This window comes from Aethalodelphis obliquidens, unplaced genomic scaffold (genome assembly GCF_003676395.1).
Source record: "Aethalodelphis obliquidens isolate GAN/ISIS:26980383/991018 unplaced genomic scaffold, ASM367639v1 scaffold86, whole genome shotgun sequence".
NCBI classification, from domain to species: Eukaryota; Metazoa; Chordata; class Mammalia; order Artiodactyla; family Delphinidae; genus Aethalodelphis; species Aethalodelphis obliquidens.
This window is the reverse complement of record NW_020838030.1, coordinates 4,845,453-4,860,899: the sequence shown is the minus strand read 5'-3', so window position 1 is coordinate 4,860,899 and position 15,447 is coordinate 4,845,453. Positions and strand designations below refer to the sequence as shown.

The 15,447-nt window shown below is 44.4% G+C and overlaps 1 protein-coding gene across 4 annotated transcripts in view; it reads left to right on the top strand.

The window, feature by feature from the left end:
• The window catches only part of TTLL3 (tubulin tyrosine ligase like 3), a 51,430-nt gene that overhangs the window by 20,171 nt on the left and 15,812 nt on the right, over positions 1-15,447 (top strand). For 3 of the 4 annotated variants that reach the window (XR_003430110.1, XM_027093725.1, XM_027093723.1), the window contains exons 7-11: positions 472-555; positions 842-1,037; positions 4,189-4,337; positions 7,453-7,696; positions 8,698-9,133. Coding sequence is in view for 3 of the 4 variants with exons in the window: in XM_027093725.1 (XP_026949526.1) it covers positions 472-555; positions 842-1,037; positions 4,189-4,337; positions 7,453-7,696; positions 8,698-9,133 (1,109 nt within the window). In the remaining variant the exon portion in view is untranslated. The remainder of the gene's footprint in view (positions 1-471; positions 556-841; positions 1,038-4,188; positions 4,338-7,452; positions 7,697-8,697; positions 9,134-15,447) is intronic. The other variant, XM_027093724.1, reaches the window with a different exon arrangement.

Genomic DNA, 15,447 nt, shown 5'->3' with positions numbered 1-15,447 from the left:
TGTGTCCTCCGGCCCATCCACTCATCATTTTTCTGTCCCAAACACCTACCCAAGTGTCTTCCTATACATTTGTTAATTGACCCACTGCCTCATTCAGCCCTCCTATGGGCCTGGCATGTGGCCAAGCACTCTAGAGAGGACAGACTAAGAGGATGTGGTCCATCCCTGCCCTGTGGGGAGCTCAGGTCTGTGAGGAGAGGAAGCTGTGCAACCATGTAGTTTCACTTGGTCTGAGGACTCCTTGTGCCTTGTGAAGGGGGACACAGAGAGTCCCTCGCTGCCTGCTGGCTCAACCCATTGCTTGCCTTTTCCCTCTCTGGACTTAGCTCCTACCTCACAGCCTCCACCCTGTAACCCAGGGTCTAATCAGCCAGGGATTCGAAGAAGTGAGGGGCAGCTCTACTGGGAGGAGGAAAATCCCTGGCTCTTCCAGAGGCCGACTGCCCAATTGCTGTCTCTTGGGTGTGTCAGGTGCAAAGAAGACGGTCATGTGTCGGGATCAGGGGCACAAAGGCCCCAGGCGTGTCAGAACTCCCAAGCACGGAGAGGCTGCAGGTGTGTGCTGGGGTTATAGGTGCTGAGATGCTTCGGGGACATTTAGGGTGGAGCCTCAAACGAGTGATAGGTCCTGGGACACTGAGGGCCAAGGGTGAGCACTGGGGCCGCAGGTGAATTTAGAACAAAAGCCCCAGGTGAGTGATAGGTCCCAGGGCAGTAGGGGATGCAGGTGTGTGCTGGGCCTCAGGTGTATTTAGGGTGAAGTCTCAGGTAAGTGACAGGCCTTGGGGCAGTGGGGGCCATGGCATATGGGATAGTGACAGCCCCCTCCCTGTCTCTACAGGAGACAAGCAGCCCAAGAAACAAGAGAAAAAGCCGGTGACGGTGTCCCCAGAGTTTGTGGATGAGGCTCTGTGTGCCTGCGAGGAGCACCTTAACAACGTGGCCCACGTGGACATTGACAAGGACATGGAGGCCCCGCTCTACCTGAGCCCTGAGGGCTGGTCCCACTTCCTCCAGCGCTACTATCAAGTGGTCCAGTGAGTACCTCTGCAGCCCTGGCCATGGGGCATGGCAGGTGCTCCTTGCTCTCGGGCAGCTTCCGTGTTCTGAGCTGATGCTCAGGGACAGACCCTCTCTGTCGAGTGCTGCCCCCATCTCTCTCCAAACCTCCCCGTTTTGTTCACCCCACTATTCTCCTTCTTCAGAACCCCCAAGAGCTCCCACTGCCTTCATAATAGGGTCCAAACTACTCTTCCCAGACCTTGACATAGCATAGTGACCAAGATCATGGCTGTGCTGTCAGATAGACCTGAGTCTGCCTTTGCCGCTTCCAAGCTCTGTGACCTTGGGAACATCACTAATCCTTATGAGCTTTGCTTTTCTCAAATGTAAAATTGGTTTAAAAATAATGTCTGCCTGAAAGGTAGGATTAGACAGGATAATCTGTATGATGTTCTCAGCACTGACTCTTAGTTTTCACTCACAAAGTAAGACTCTATTAAGTCATTTAGATTTTATCCTGCAGGCCAACGTTTCCCAAAGTGTACTACACAGGAGGCTAGTACTACAGGCTGTAAATAGAGTTTATGAAAAAGGGGCTTTTGTGGTCCATCACATTTGGAAAACATTGGGTTAAACAAAGTTAGTTAAAATAGGTTTCCTTGACGCAGGACTTTTCAGAACCTATGGGTGGTGTAAACTTCCAAGAGAGACAGCGTGTGCAGTATATCCTGTACTTAGGTGACCCCAGCCCCCCGCCCCAAGCATCCTGAGCGGTTGCGTTTGCAGAACACACTCCGGGAAAAGGTTCTTGAGCAGAGCAAAGGAGTATTGAGATGGACCTGGAGCTGTTGTAGAGAGACTCCGTTCAGCAGAGTGTGTGGGAGAGGCTGGACGGAGGAGGACCCTGAAGGCAGGAGCACACTCAGCATTTACCAAGCCCCTCCTGTGTGCCAGGAGTTGTGCCAGGCTCCAGAAATGAAACGAAGTCCCTGCCCTCAGGGGCACACAGCAGTAAGCTTGGCGGGGGGAGTGCCAGGGCCCTCAGCTGGCATGGTGTTAGAATAGAAAGGAACAGACAGATTTAATGATTGATGGAGACTGAAGAACTAATAAATGAACTTTGGACAAATGACTTACCAAGCAAACCCACATCGCTGATGAATAATTCATTTGTATCTTTTTTTAAACATTGGGAAACAAAAACTAGGTGACCCCATACTTTCCCCTCACCTGTCAGAAAACATGAAGCCACCCTTCTTAAATTAAGAATGATCAGGACTGAGTTAGAACAGTAGGTGGAAAGAATGTCAGTCCTCTGCATTTCCGGATGTGGGGCAAGTTGGGGGCTGGAGGAACCTCTCAAAAGTCAGGATTACATAAAATATTACATCATATAACATTGCCTTGAATTGTTCAGTACAGATCATTAGCTTTTATTAATTTATTCAGTATTTATCGCTGCTTCTCAACTTTTTAAAAAACAAATCCATGACGCACCAGCCAGGCTTTTTTTTTTTCCCCCCACTCCCCCCACCAACCAGGCTTTTATCAAGGTTCACTTTCCACAGAAACACTGTTTATTTTTTTGCTAAATATAAATCATATTGTCATGTTGAATACACTTTTTCAAGTTGCACGTGCCCCTGCCACCACCACGTGACACTTTCCTGGGCCAAATCACGGATTTGCTCAGCAGATTCTTTATGCCATGGCCACAGAAAAGTTTCCAGCAAACCTTGTGGAAATAGAAGAGCCAGGACTTACGTGTGAGTAAGAGGCCTTGCCAAGCCCCCTCCATCTGACTGTCCCCGTTCCTGGCACTGCCCAGCTGCTGCTGCTGCTCCTGCCTTAGCAACAGAGAGACAAGTTCTCCGTGGCTGGAGACATTCAAGAGGCTAAGATGTTAAAGAGACGTTACCATCTAGTGGAGGCTTCCTTCGTATTCATTCAGAAGAAAACAAATGGGAGAGTTTGGATGAGGCTACCATCTGGGGTATTTTGTGACTTGGTTTAGCTGAGGACATTCTGCGTCCTGTAGGGAACAGGTCCCTCTTTGTCCATGAACCCTTATCAGTACAACCCAGTTGCTGAGGCCAGCTCCCGCCAGAGGACTTACTTATCCAACCAGTCATTCAGTTAACAAACTTTCAGGGAGCGCCTAATAAGTGCTGGGTACTGCTTGGGGTTGGGACTACAGCAGAGAATAACAACTACAAAAAATATTCCTGCCCTCATAAAGCTTACGTTCCAGTGAGCGGAGACAGGCAATAACCAAATGGGTCTGGGTGTCAGGTGGTAAGTGATGGGAAGAGAAATAAATCGAGGAGATGTGTCATACAGATGTGCTAGAAAAGAATTAGACAAGGGGCTTCCCTGGTGGCGCAGTGGTTGAGAGTCCGCCTGCCGATGCAGGGGACACGGGTTCATGCCCCGGTCGGGGAAGATCCTACATGCCGCGGAGCGGCTAGGCCCGTGAGCCATGGCCGCTGGGCCTGCGCGTCCAGAACTTGTGCTCCGCAGTGGGACAGGGCACAGCAGTAAGAGGCCCACATACCGCAAAAAAAAAAAAAGAATTAGACTAGAAAGGGGCCACCTATCAACCAGTGTTAGGTTCTGATTAGGAGGGGAATGAACCCCCGCAAAGCACCTGTGGATGGAAGAATCAGGAAGAGTGGAGTTTGCATCCTGCCACTTAACTCAGTGTGTGGCCTTGGGCAAATCCCTCAACTCTCCAACCTTCAGTTTATACTTCTCTAAAATGGGACCAGTAACATCTCCCTGGAGATGGATTAGTGATAATATAGATAAAGCCCTTGGCACAGTGCCTGGCACATAGTGGTGCCTCATCATTTGATGCTGGTATGATTAAATTCTATCAAAGGCAGTTTTAATGTAATAGAAAGGGAGGTGGCAGAAGGTGGAGTGTTGGAGTGAGGGGGGTGCAGTAGGTAGAATGTCCCCATCCTCTCCCATTCCAGCAGTCTGGGACGGTGCCCTGGGCAGGGTGGATTTGGGGGCAGCCTGAGCGTGGGGCTGGAGGTTTGGGAGAGACCTATCTGGATCTCTAGGGGAAGGGCGTGACCAAAGCTGGTTGGACCATGGCCAGGGAGCTTTTGTCTCCCCTTGCCTTGTTCACCAGGATGCCCCCAGGCCCGGCCCTGCCCAAGTCCCATCATCTCCCCACAGCGAGGGGGCAGAACTCAGGTACCTCGACACTCAGGTCCAGCGCTGTGAGGACATCCTGCAGCAGCTGCGGGCCGTGGTGCCCCAGATGGACATGGAAGGAGATCGCAACATCTGGATCGTGAAGCCGGGAGCCAAGTCCCGTGGACGAGGTGGGGGTCAGCCCCTGCTTCCTGTACCAGCACCCTACACCCTCCCCAGCTAGAGGCCAGGGAAGTTAAATAGTACAGGTTCTGTTGGAGCCAAACTACCTAGGTTTGAATCCCAGCTCTGCTACTTACATGCTGTGTGACCTTGAACAAGTTATATCACTTCTCTGAACCTCAGTTCCCTTATCTGTTGAGGATTAAACAAGGTAGTACATCTACCACTCAGCATGGTGCCTGGCACAGTAGCCACCCCATCAATGTTGGCTGCTGTGATGATGATGCCAGCACCTTCTCTCCTGCCCTGAGGGTTTAGGTGAATGCTTTAGGCAGGTCTGGTGATACTCACATGCAGTTGCTTGTCATCTAAGGGCTCTCATATTTGACCAGTGCATCCTTGTGAGGGTATAGTACAGGGGTCAAGGGTATGGATGCTGGGAGCGAGACTTCCTGGATTCAAACCCCAGCTCTGCCTCCTAATATCCGTAAGACCTCGGGCAGGTTAGTTAACCTCTTCCGTGCCTCATTTTCATCATTGTTGAAATGAAGCCAATGATGCCTACCTGAGAGGATTACATGAGAATCATATATGGAAAGTGCTTAGATCCTGCGCTTTTACAGAGTACCTGCTATGTAATAACAGCTATTATTATTCTGACTGCTTAGCATGAATGGAATTTGAACAGGGCAGCCAGCAAGCTGGAGTGGTGCATTAGCCCAGCCTTTAAAAGATGGTTAACGACTTCCAAGATGTAAAAAACAGACTTCTGGCAGCAGATCGCTCCATGTACTGCCTGCCCTTGGGTGAATTTGTTCATGTCCAAGTGAAGCTGTCGCAGCTCCACACACTATGGGACACTCCTGTTGGGACGTCTTTTCAAAACCAGCATCATAGTCTTTTCTTTTTCTACCTTGGAAATAGTTTTGTTGGTTTTTTCCAAGTATGAAAATACGTATTTGTTATTTTTTTAAAAAAGATCAGACAGTACAGAAAAGTGGAAGGAAGCGAAGGCACCCTTGATTTCCCTGAGATAACTACAATTCACCTTGTGATGTGTTTCTTTCTGTACTTTCTTCTATGCATCTGGAGAGAGTGTGCATGTTTTATTTTATTTTAAATAAGAGCATACTATTTGGTAGCTTCCTTTTTTCATTTATTATATCTTTCCATATCAGTGAGTATTACTCATTTATTTTTTGCACCTTTCTTTTTTCTTAACAGTAGATCTTGGAGATCACTCCATTTTAGTACATCTAGATCTGCTTTTCTTCCCCGCCTGTTTTTAGCTTATTATTATAGACACTTTTCAAACATACACAAAAGCAGAGAGAATAATACAGTGAATCCCAAAGTATTTCAACATTTTCTCTCCATTTTTAGAAAAACTTAATTGAAATATGTATACAATATACTTCACTGAAAAGGGTATGCATTGTGAATATACAACTCAGTGAATTGTCACATAGTGAACACACTCGTGGAAACAGCACCCACATCATGAAATACAGCACCCTAGAGGGCCCCCTCCCATGCCATCTCCAGGTCTCTACCTCCCTGCAATGGGAACCCCTATGCTGACTTATAACACCATAGATTAGTGTTGCCTGTTTTTGAATTTTATATAAAAGTACAGTAGGTGCTTTCTTACCTCATTCTGTTTTACAGCTGCATAGTCTAATCTTGTTTAGATGTACTCTCGTGGTCTTACCTAATCCTTTTCTGATGGATATTTAGATGGCCACCATTTTTTTTTCCTGTTTATTTGATTATTGATTGATGAATTGCTATTACAAGCAACACTGTGATGAATATCCTGTGCAGATATCTTAGTAGCCTTTCCATTTATTTCCTTAGGATAAATTCCTAAAAGTGAAATTGCTGGGTCAGAGGTCATGAACAGCCTCAATCTTTGGCTATACAAGGCGTCATGTTATTGGGAATCTTAGTGATCATTCTGGCCATTTGAGAAAGGATCTGGCTTGGGAACCTGGCACAAGTTATTCTGTGCCATAGGCGGGCAATCAGACTGTTTGAGGGGCCAAACAATGAAGAAATGAGATTGATTTGTGTGTTTGTTTGCCTTGTGATTCTTACTGTAGACCCTTGGACAACGTGGGTTTGAACTGCGTGGGTCCACATATATGCGGATTTCTTTCGCTGTGTACATACTTCAGTACTACATGATCTGTTGTTGGTTGAATCCGTGGATGCGGAACCACGGATACAGGGGGCCTACTGTAAAGTTATTTGATAATTTTTGACTGCTCGGAGGGTTGGCGCTCCTAATCCCCGTGTTGTTCAAGGGTCAGCTGTATATATCAGCATTAAAATAACGCCTTTTTAGCATAAAATACTTAACTTCACTCATTATAAAACATAAAATTAAAATATCATTCTACCTAAGAGAATGGCAAAAATAAATCATCAACAGTGTTGATAGAATGTGGGCAAACACACAATCTCATACACTCTTACTGGGAGTGCAGATTGGTAGAACATCTTTGTTCTATAAAGTGAAAAAATGCACATACCCTTTGAGCCAGCAAATTTATAGCTAGAGATGTTTTCCACAGGTAACTAGTAATAATGATACGAGTTAACATTTACTGAATGCTCACCAAGTGCCAAGCGGTGTTGCAATTCCTTAGCATGTTTAAGTGCATAGAATCCTGTGAAACTGAGGCACACACAACTCTTCCATAACCTGGGAACCTATCCATAGGACCTGGAAGCAGCACTTGGCTGCCTCTGGGGAAGGAGGTGTATTTTTTTTCATTGTATACCCTTTTGTACTGCCTACTTTTCACTTCTGTTGTTTTATATTCCATTAGTTATTGTGAAAAACTAATCAAAGTCATTTATGCACATGGTTTTTAAAAAAGCCCAATACTGTTTGAATTGTTATCCGTGCATATATTCCTTTTCACCAAATAAAACTGGTTAATTTTTTTTTAAACTTTAAATCCTTAGTAGATTCTCAGCTTTCCCAAAGGGAACAGGGAGAAGGGGGCAGGCTCACCCATTTGGGCCTATCAGTCCTTTGGGGATGAGAGCTTATGATGAGCTATCCATCTCCCAGCCCAAGCCTGGCCTGATCCCTGACCACCGTTTCCCCCGAAGGCATCATGTGCATGGACCACCTAGAGGAGATGCTGAAGCTGGTGGATGGCAATCCTATGATGATGAAGGACGGCAAGTGGGTGGTGCAGAAGTATATTGAGCAGCCCCTGCTCATCTTTGGCACCAAGTTTGATCTGAGACAGTGGTTCCTGGTGACCGACTGGAACCCGCTTACTGTGTGGTTCTACCGCGACAGCTACATCCGCTTCTCCACACAGCCCTTCTCCTTGAAGAACCTGGACAAGTGAGCCTCCCCCAGAACCCTCACTCCCATGAGCTCCCAGTCTAGCTGGGGAGCTGGCAGGAAGCAGCGATTCCAAGGCAATGCGGGGCTCCAAACACACTCTGCAGGCAGGCAGGCCTCTATCCATCCAACACCTGTGTGTACCCTGTGCCGTTCAGTGTTCTAGGCACGTGGGACACAGCAGTGAACAAAACGAGCCCAGCCCTCAAGAGTTCATATTCCAACAGGGAGAAACAGACAAGCCATGAACATAATCAGTAAAATCATCTAATGGGTTAAAAGCGATACGTGTTATGGAAGAAAGGATGTAGAGCGGAGTAAAGGGGGATCAGGAGAAATGCGAGAGGAGAGAGGCAGGTTGCAGCGTTCATTTCGGGGGAGAGGAAGCCTGTTGAGCCCTCGGTTCAAATTCCGTCTCTGAAGCTTCCAAGCTCTGTGACTTGGGTCACGTGAAAACCTATCAGTATTTAAGCTTCCGTTGCCACATCTGAAGAATGGAGGCAGTAATATGGAGCTCATAGCTGTCGGCTACTGAGTGCTCTGTATGTGACGATTGCTAAGCACTTCATGTATGTTATCTCAGTCCTCCGTGAAAACCCGGTGAAGTGGTACTGTTACTTACCCCCATTTTACAGATGTTGAAAGGAGCCCATGGGTTAAATGACTTATGTAAGGTCTTACCAGTCAGCGATGAAGATAGAACTTGAACACGTGTCTTAGTGACCATGGGGCCCATACTCTTAACCACCTTCTTATCTTCCAGGCACTGGGAGGGTTAACTGACACTGTCACAAAGCACTTAACACTGTGGCGCCTGTGCCCTCAGAGAGGTCCTGAGTGAAGACTGGTAGTGGCCCTAGAAGAATGTGATGAGGCCTTTGTCACCTCAAGCTGAATGGTCCAGAGTGTGCCGGGCTGGTTCCGGGGTTTGCCTGCCCTCCCCACGTTTGGGTGGGAGGGGCACAGGGAGCCAGCCCTCAGCTTTCTGCTCTCTGTCCCAGCTCCGTGCACCTGTGCAACAACTCCATCCAGAAGCACCTGGAGAATTCGTGCCACCGACACCCACTGCTGCCCTCAGATAACATGTGGTCAAGCCAGAAGTTCCAGGCCCACCTGCAGGAGATGGGGGCCCCGAACGCCTGGTCCACCATCATCGTGCCTGGCATGAAGGCTGCGGTGATCCACGCCCTGCAGACCTCCCAGGACACCGTGCAGTGTCGGAAGGCCAGCTTCGAGCTCTATGGCGCTGACTTTGTGTTCGGTGAGGACTTCCAGCCCTGGCTGATCGAGATCAACGCCAGCCCCACCATGGCACCCTCCACGGCTGTCACCGCCCGGCTCTGTGCCGGCGTACAGGCCGACACCCTGCGCGTGGTCATCGACCAGCGGCTGGACCGCAGCTGTGACACGGGGGCCTTCGAGCTCATCTACAAACAGGTGAGGTGGCCAGGCCCAGGCAGCACCCAGGGAGGCCTTCCCATAGTGGAGCTCAGGGCTTTGCAGTCATATAAACCTGGCTCAAGTCCTGGTCCTGCCACAGTGACTGGGTACAGCCACTTCACCCCCTTGAGCCTCCATTTCCCCATCTGTAAGATGGACATGCTATAACCATCTTTCTCCTGGGGTTTGGGAGATGAAATGAGTTAACGTGTGGATAATATTTCTAGAGAGGCCAGTAGCATAGTGTTAAAAGCATAGACTCTGAAACCTCCCTGGGTTCAAATCCTGGCTCAAATTCCTAACCTCTAGGGGTCTCAGTTTCCTTATTTGTAGAGCGGGAATGAAAATGGTACCTACGTCATAAGATTGTGAAAATTAAATGAGCTGATACAGGTAAAGCATTTTAGAGGTGCCTGGCACATAGTAAATGCTACAGAGGTTTTAGCTATTGTTAGTACCTAGTAAGGTTGTTAGGAGTTTTATGATAAATGCCATCACTGTAAAGTGCCTCACATATAGTAAGAGCCAATTTGAGGAGGCTGCTATTATTACTGTTATGTTATTATTGTTGTTGTTATTATTTATTTTACCTCGTTCCAAAAAGGTTTGAATCCACTTATTGGAATAAGATTTTTAAAAGTCAGAAAACTGACTTCAAGTGTTTCTGAACGCTGCAAGTAATTTCCTGTGGTTATTAAATTAAGTATCCTAAACCTTCTGATTGGGATTAGGCTTCCATCAAAGTTTGGCCACAGGGAGAGAATGTGCTGATCGTATAACCCAAGTGTCCTGGTCTTTGTCAGTTACTGATTGTATCTTAATTTAATATATTGACATTTTGGCTTCAAAAACTGTAAATGAGGAAACATAAGGGCAGGAAAATAAGATGAAGCAAAGGGGAAGGGAAAGTTTTAACTTAGTGGTTCCCAAATGCTGATCACAGGCCAGAATCTCCCGGAAAGTTTTCCAAAGGTACTGTTGTCAGGAAGCCCCACCCCCAGAGGTTGACCCGAAATGACTGGTTTAGGGACTATGCATCTGTACTTTTCAAATATCCTAGTTTTTCCCAAAATCTCTTATAGCCAAGTCTTTTTGTTTTGGTTTTGTAAACCAACATGTAATCAAGATTCACGCTTTGCATTGGTTGTTTTGTCTCTTTCATTTCCTTTCTTTGCTTTTTTTTTTTTTTTTTTAAATAGGTACTCCCACTCAGAAAGGAGAGGCAGGGTGGGAAGTACATAGGAATCATTAGTCCATAGCAATTGTGAAACCCACCCTGGCACTTAATTCTCCTTTTGCTCTTAGGATCCATTATTACTTTCTAGGAGTTCCCTGTGTCTCTTGCTTCCATCCATTGGGAAGTCAGTTCAGCCTTGAGTCATCCTCCCTCTTCTGTGATCATGCTCGGTAGTTCTTAGTCTGTTACCTGCTCAAAGAATTTTGGGGGTACAGAAGCCTCTTCCATTTCATATTGCATCTGTCCCTTTCAGTCCAAGTTGATATTTTTAAAAGCCTTGTGGGTTTCTTGTATATCAATTTATAACCCATTTTATTACACAAAGGCCATGTCCACAGATCTTAGAGATAAACTCTTCTCTCTTCTATGAGGCTGATGTAGGACAACAGCCCTCAAAATTATAGAAGCCCTACTGTTAACAGAGAGGGCCTGCAACCCTGTCTTTTAACTCAAAATGTGTTAAAGACTTAATCATAAGACCTACAGGTATACACTTGGGATGCTGAAAAGACCTGCAGCTGCTTTAAAGGACCTATTAGGCATGGCTTAGATTTCTCTGAAGTTTGTTTTGTTTTGTTTTGTTTTTAGATATCATTGACGTACAACATGGTTAGCTTCAGATGTACAACATAATATTTGTATATATTGTGAAATGATCACCAGTAAGTCTAGTTGACATCTATCACCACAGTTACAAATTTTTTTTCCTTGCATTCACTTTCTCAGCAACTTTCAAGTATGCAGTACAGCATTATTAACTATACTCACCATTCTGTACCTTACATGACTTATTTATTTTGTAACTGAAAGTTTGTAACTTTTTATCCCCTTCACCCACTTTGCCCACCCACCAACTATCTTTCTCTGTATCAGTGAGTTCAGTTTGTTTTTGATTTTAGATTCCACATATAATTGAAATTATATGGTGTTTGTCTTTCTCTGTCTGACTTATTTCACTTAGCATAATGCCCTCAAGGTCTATCCACATTGCCACAAATGGCAAGATTTTCTTCTTTTTATTTATCTATTTTTTGGGGCCATGCCATGCTGCATGTGGGATCTTAGTTCCCTGACCAGGGGTAGAACCCATGCTCCCTTGCAGTGGTAGCACAGAGCCTTAAACCACTGGACCACCAGGGAACTCCTGAGATTTTCTTCTTTTTAATGGCTGAGTAATATTCCATTGTATATTTATATATACCACATTTTCGTTGTCTACTCATCCATGAGTGGATGCTTACGTTGCTTCCATGTGTTGGTTATTGTAAATAATGCTGCCATGAACATGGGCTTGCAGATATCTTTTCGAGTTAGTGTTTTCATTTCCTTCAGGTAAACACCCAGAAGTGGAATTGCTGGATCATATGGTAGTTTTATGTTTAACTTTTCAAGAAATCTCCATACTGTTTTCCATAGTGCCTGTAGGGATTTACATTCCCACCAACCACGCACAAGGGTTCCCTTTTCCTTACATCCTCGCCAACACTTGTAATTTTTTGTCTTTCGGATGATAGCCATTCTAACAGGTGTAAGATGATATCTCACTGTGGCTTTGATTTGCATTTCCCTGATGATTAGTGATGTTGAGCACATACTCATGTACCTGTTGGCCATCTGTATGTCTTCTAAAAAATGTCTATTCAGATCCTTTGCCCATTTTCTAATCAGATTGTCTTCATATATTTTGGGGACTTCCCTTGTGGTCCAGTGGATAAGACTCCGTGCTTCCACTGCAGGGGGCGTGGGTTAGATGCCTGGTCGGGGAACTAAGAACCCGCATGCCACATAGTGCAGCCCAAAAAAAAAAAAAAAAAGAAGATTGTGTTTGTATGTTTGGATATAAACCTCTTACAAATGATTTACAAACATTTTCTCCCATTTGGTAGTTTGTCTTTTTTTTTTAATTTTTTATTTATTTTTTTATACAGCAGATTCTTATTAGTTATCCATTTTATACATATTAGTGTATACATGTCAATCCCAATCTCCCAGTTCATCCCACCGCCACCACCCCCCTGCCACCGCTTCCCCCTCTTGGTGTCCATACGTTTGTTCTCTACATCTCCATCTCAATTTCTGCCCTGCAAACCAGTTCATCTGTACCATTTTTCTAGGTTCCACATGTATGCATTAATATACGATATTTGTTTTTCTCTTTCTGATTTATCTCACTCTGTATGACAGTCTCTAGATCCATCCACGTCTCTACAAATGACCCAATTTCATTCCTTTTTATGGCTGAGTACTATTCCATTGTGTATGTGTACCACATCTTCAACAGACCATTCGTCTGTCGATGGGCATTTAGGTTGCTTCCATGACCTGGCTGTTGTAAATAGTGCTGCAATGAACACTGGGGTGCATGTGTCTTTTTGAATTATGGTTTTCTCTGGGTATATGCACAGTAGTGGGATTGCTGGGTCATATGGTAATTCTATTTTTAGTTTTTCAAGGAACCTCCATACTGTTCTCCATAGGGGCTGTATCAATTTACATTCCCACCAACAGTGCAGGAAGGTTCCCTTTTCTCCACACCCTCTCCAGCGTTTGTTGTTTGTAGATTTTCTGATGATGCCCATTCTAACTGGTGTGAGGTGATAACCTCATTGTAGTTTTGATTTGAATTGCTCCAATAATTAGTGATGTTGAGCACGTTTTCAAGTGCTTCTTGGCCATCTGTATGTCTTCCTTAGAGAAATGTCTATTTAGGTCTAATGCCCATTTTTGGATTGGGGTTTTCGTTTTTTGAATATTGAGCTGCAGGAGTTGCTTATATATTTTGGAGATTAATCCTTTGTCCGTTGATTTGTTCGCAAATATTTTCTCCCGTTCTGAGGGTTGTCTTTTCGTCTTGTTTGTAGTTTCCTTTGCTGTGCAAAAGCTTTCAAGTTTCATTAGGTCCCATTTGTTTAATTGTGCTTTTATTTCCATTACTCTAGGAGGTGGATCAAAAAAGATCTTGCTGTGATTTATGTCAAAGAGTGTTCTTCCTATGTTTTCCTCTAAGAGTTTTATAGTGTCCAGTCTTACACTTAGGTCTCTAATCCATTTTGAGTTTATTTTTGTGTATGGTGTCAGGGAGTGTTCTAATTTCATTCTTTCACATGTAGCTGTCCAGTTTTCTCAGCACCACTTATTGAAGAGAACTGTCTTTTCTCCATTGTATATCCTTGCCTCCTTTGTCATAGATTAGTTGACCATAGGTGCGTGGGTTTATCTCTGGGCTTTCTATCCTGTTCCATTGATCTGTATTTCTGTTTTTGTGCCAGTACCATATTGTCTTGATTACTGTAGCTATGTAGTACAGTCTGAAGTCAGGGAGTCTGATTCCTCCAGCTCTGTATTTTTCCCTCAAGACTGCTTTGGCTATTTGGGGTCTTTTGTGTCTCCATACAAATTTTAAGAGTTTTTGTTCTAGTTCTGTAAAAAATGCCATTGGTAATTTGATAGAGATTGCATTGAATCTGTAGATTGCTTTGGGTAGTATAGTCATTTTCACAATATTGATTCTTCCAATCCAAGAACATGGTATATCTCTCCATCTGTTTGTATCGTTTTGAATTTCTTTCATCACTGTCTTATAGTTTTCTGCATACAGGTCTTTTGTCTCCCTAGGTAGGTTTATTCCTAGGTATTTTATTCTTTTTGTTGCAGTGGTAAATGGGAGTGTTTCCTTAATTTCTCTTTCAGATTTTTCATCATTAGTGTATAGGAATGCAAGAGATTTCTGTGCATTAATTTTGTATCCTGCAACCTTACCAAATTCTTTGATTAGCTCTAGTAGTTTTCTGGCGGCATCTTTAGGATTCTCTATGTATAGTATCATGTTATCTGCAAACAGTGACAGTTTTACTTCTTCTTTTCAAATTTGTATTCCTTTTATTTCTTTTTCTTCTCTGATTGCTGTGTCTAGGACTTCCAAAAGTATGTTGAATAATAGTGGTGAGAGTGGACATCCTTGTCTTGTTCCTGATCTTAGAGGAAATGTTTTCAGTTTTTCACCAATGAGAATGATGTTTGCTGTGGGTTTGTCATATATGACCTTTATTATGTTGATGAAGGTTCCCTCTTTGCCCACTTTCTGGAGAGTTTTTACTATAAATGAGTGTTGAATTTTGTCAAAAGCTTTTTCTGCATCTGTTGAGATGACCATATGGTTTTTCTTCTTCAATTTGTTAATATGGTGTATCACATTGATTGATCTGCGTATATTGAAGAATCCTTGCATCCCTGGGATAAATCACACTTGATCATGGTGTATGATCCGCTTAATGTGTTGTTGGATTCTGTTTGCTAGTATTTTGTTGAGGATTTTTGCATCTATATTCATCAGTGATATTGGTCTGTAATTTTCTTTTTTTGTAATATTTTTCTCTAGTTTTGGTATCAGGGTGATGGTGGCCTCATAGAATGAGTTTGGGAGTGTTCCTTCCTCTGCAATTTTTTGGAAGAGTTTGAGCAGGATGGGTGTTAGCTCTTCTCTAAATGTTTGATACAATTCACCTGTGAAGCCATCTGTTCCTGGACTTCTGTTTGTTGGAAGATTTTTTATTTATTTTTTTTTTGCGATACGCGGGCCTCTCACTGTTGTGGCCTCTCCCATTGCGGAGCACAGGCTCCGGATGCGCAGGCTCAGCGGCCATGGCTCATGGGCCCAGCCGCTCCGTGGCACGTGGGATCCCCCCGGTCCGGGGCACGAACCCGTGTCCCCTGCATCGGCAGGCGGACTCTCAACCACTGCGCCACCAGGGAAGCCCTTGGAAGATTTTTAATCACAGTTTCAATGTACTTACTGTGATTGGTCTGTTCTTATTTTCTGTTTCTTCCTGGTTCAGTGTCGGAAGGTTATACCCTTCTAAGAATTTGTCTATTTCTTCCAGGTTGTCCATTTTATTGGCATAGAGTTGCTTGTAGTAGTCTCTTAGGATGCTTTGTATTTCTGTGGTGTCTTTTATAACGTCTCCTTTTTCATTTCTAATTTTATTGATTTGAGTCCTCTCCCTCTTTTTCTTGAAGAGTCTGGCTAATGGTTTATCAATTTTATCTTCTCAAAGAACCAGCTTTTAGTTTTATT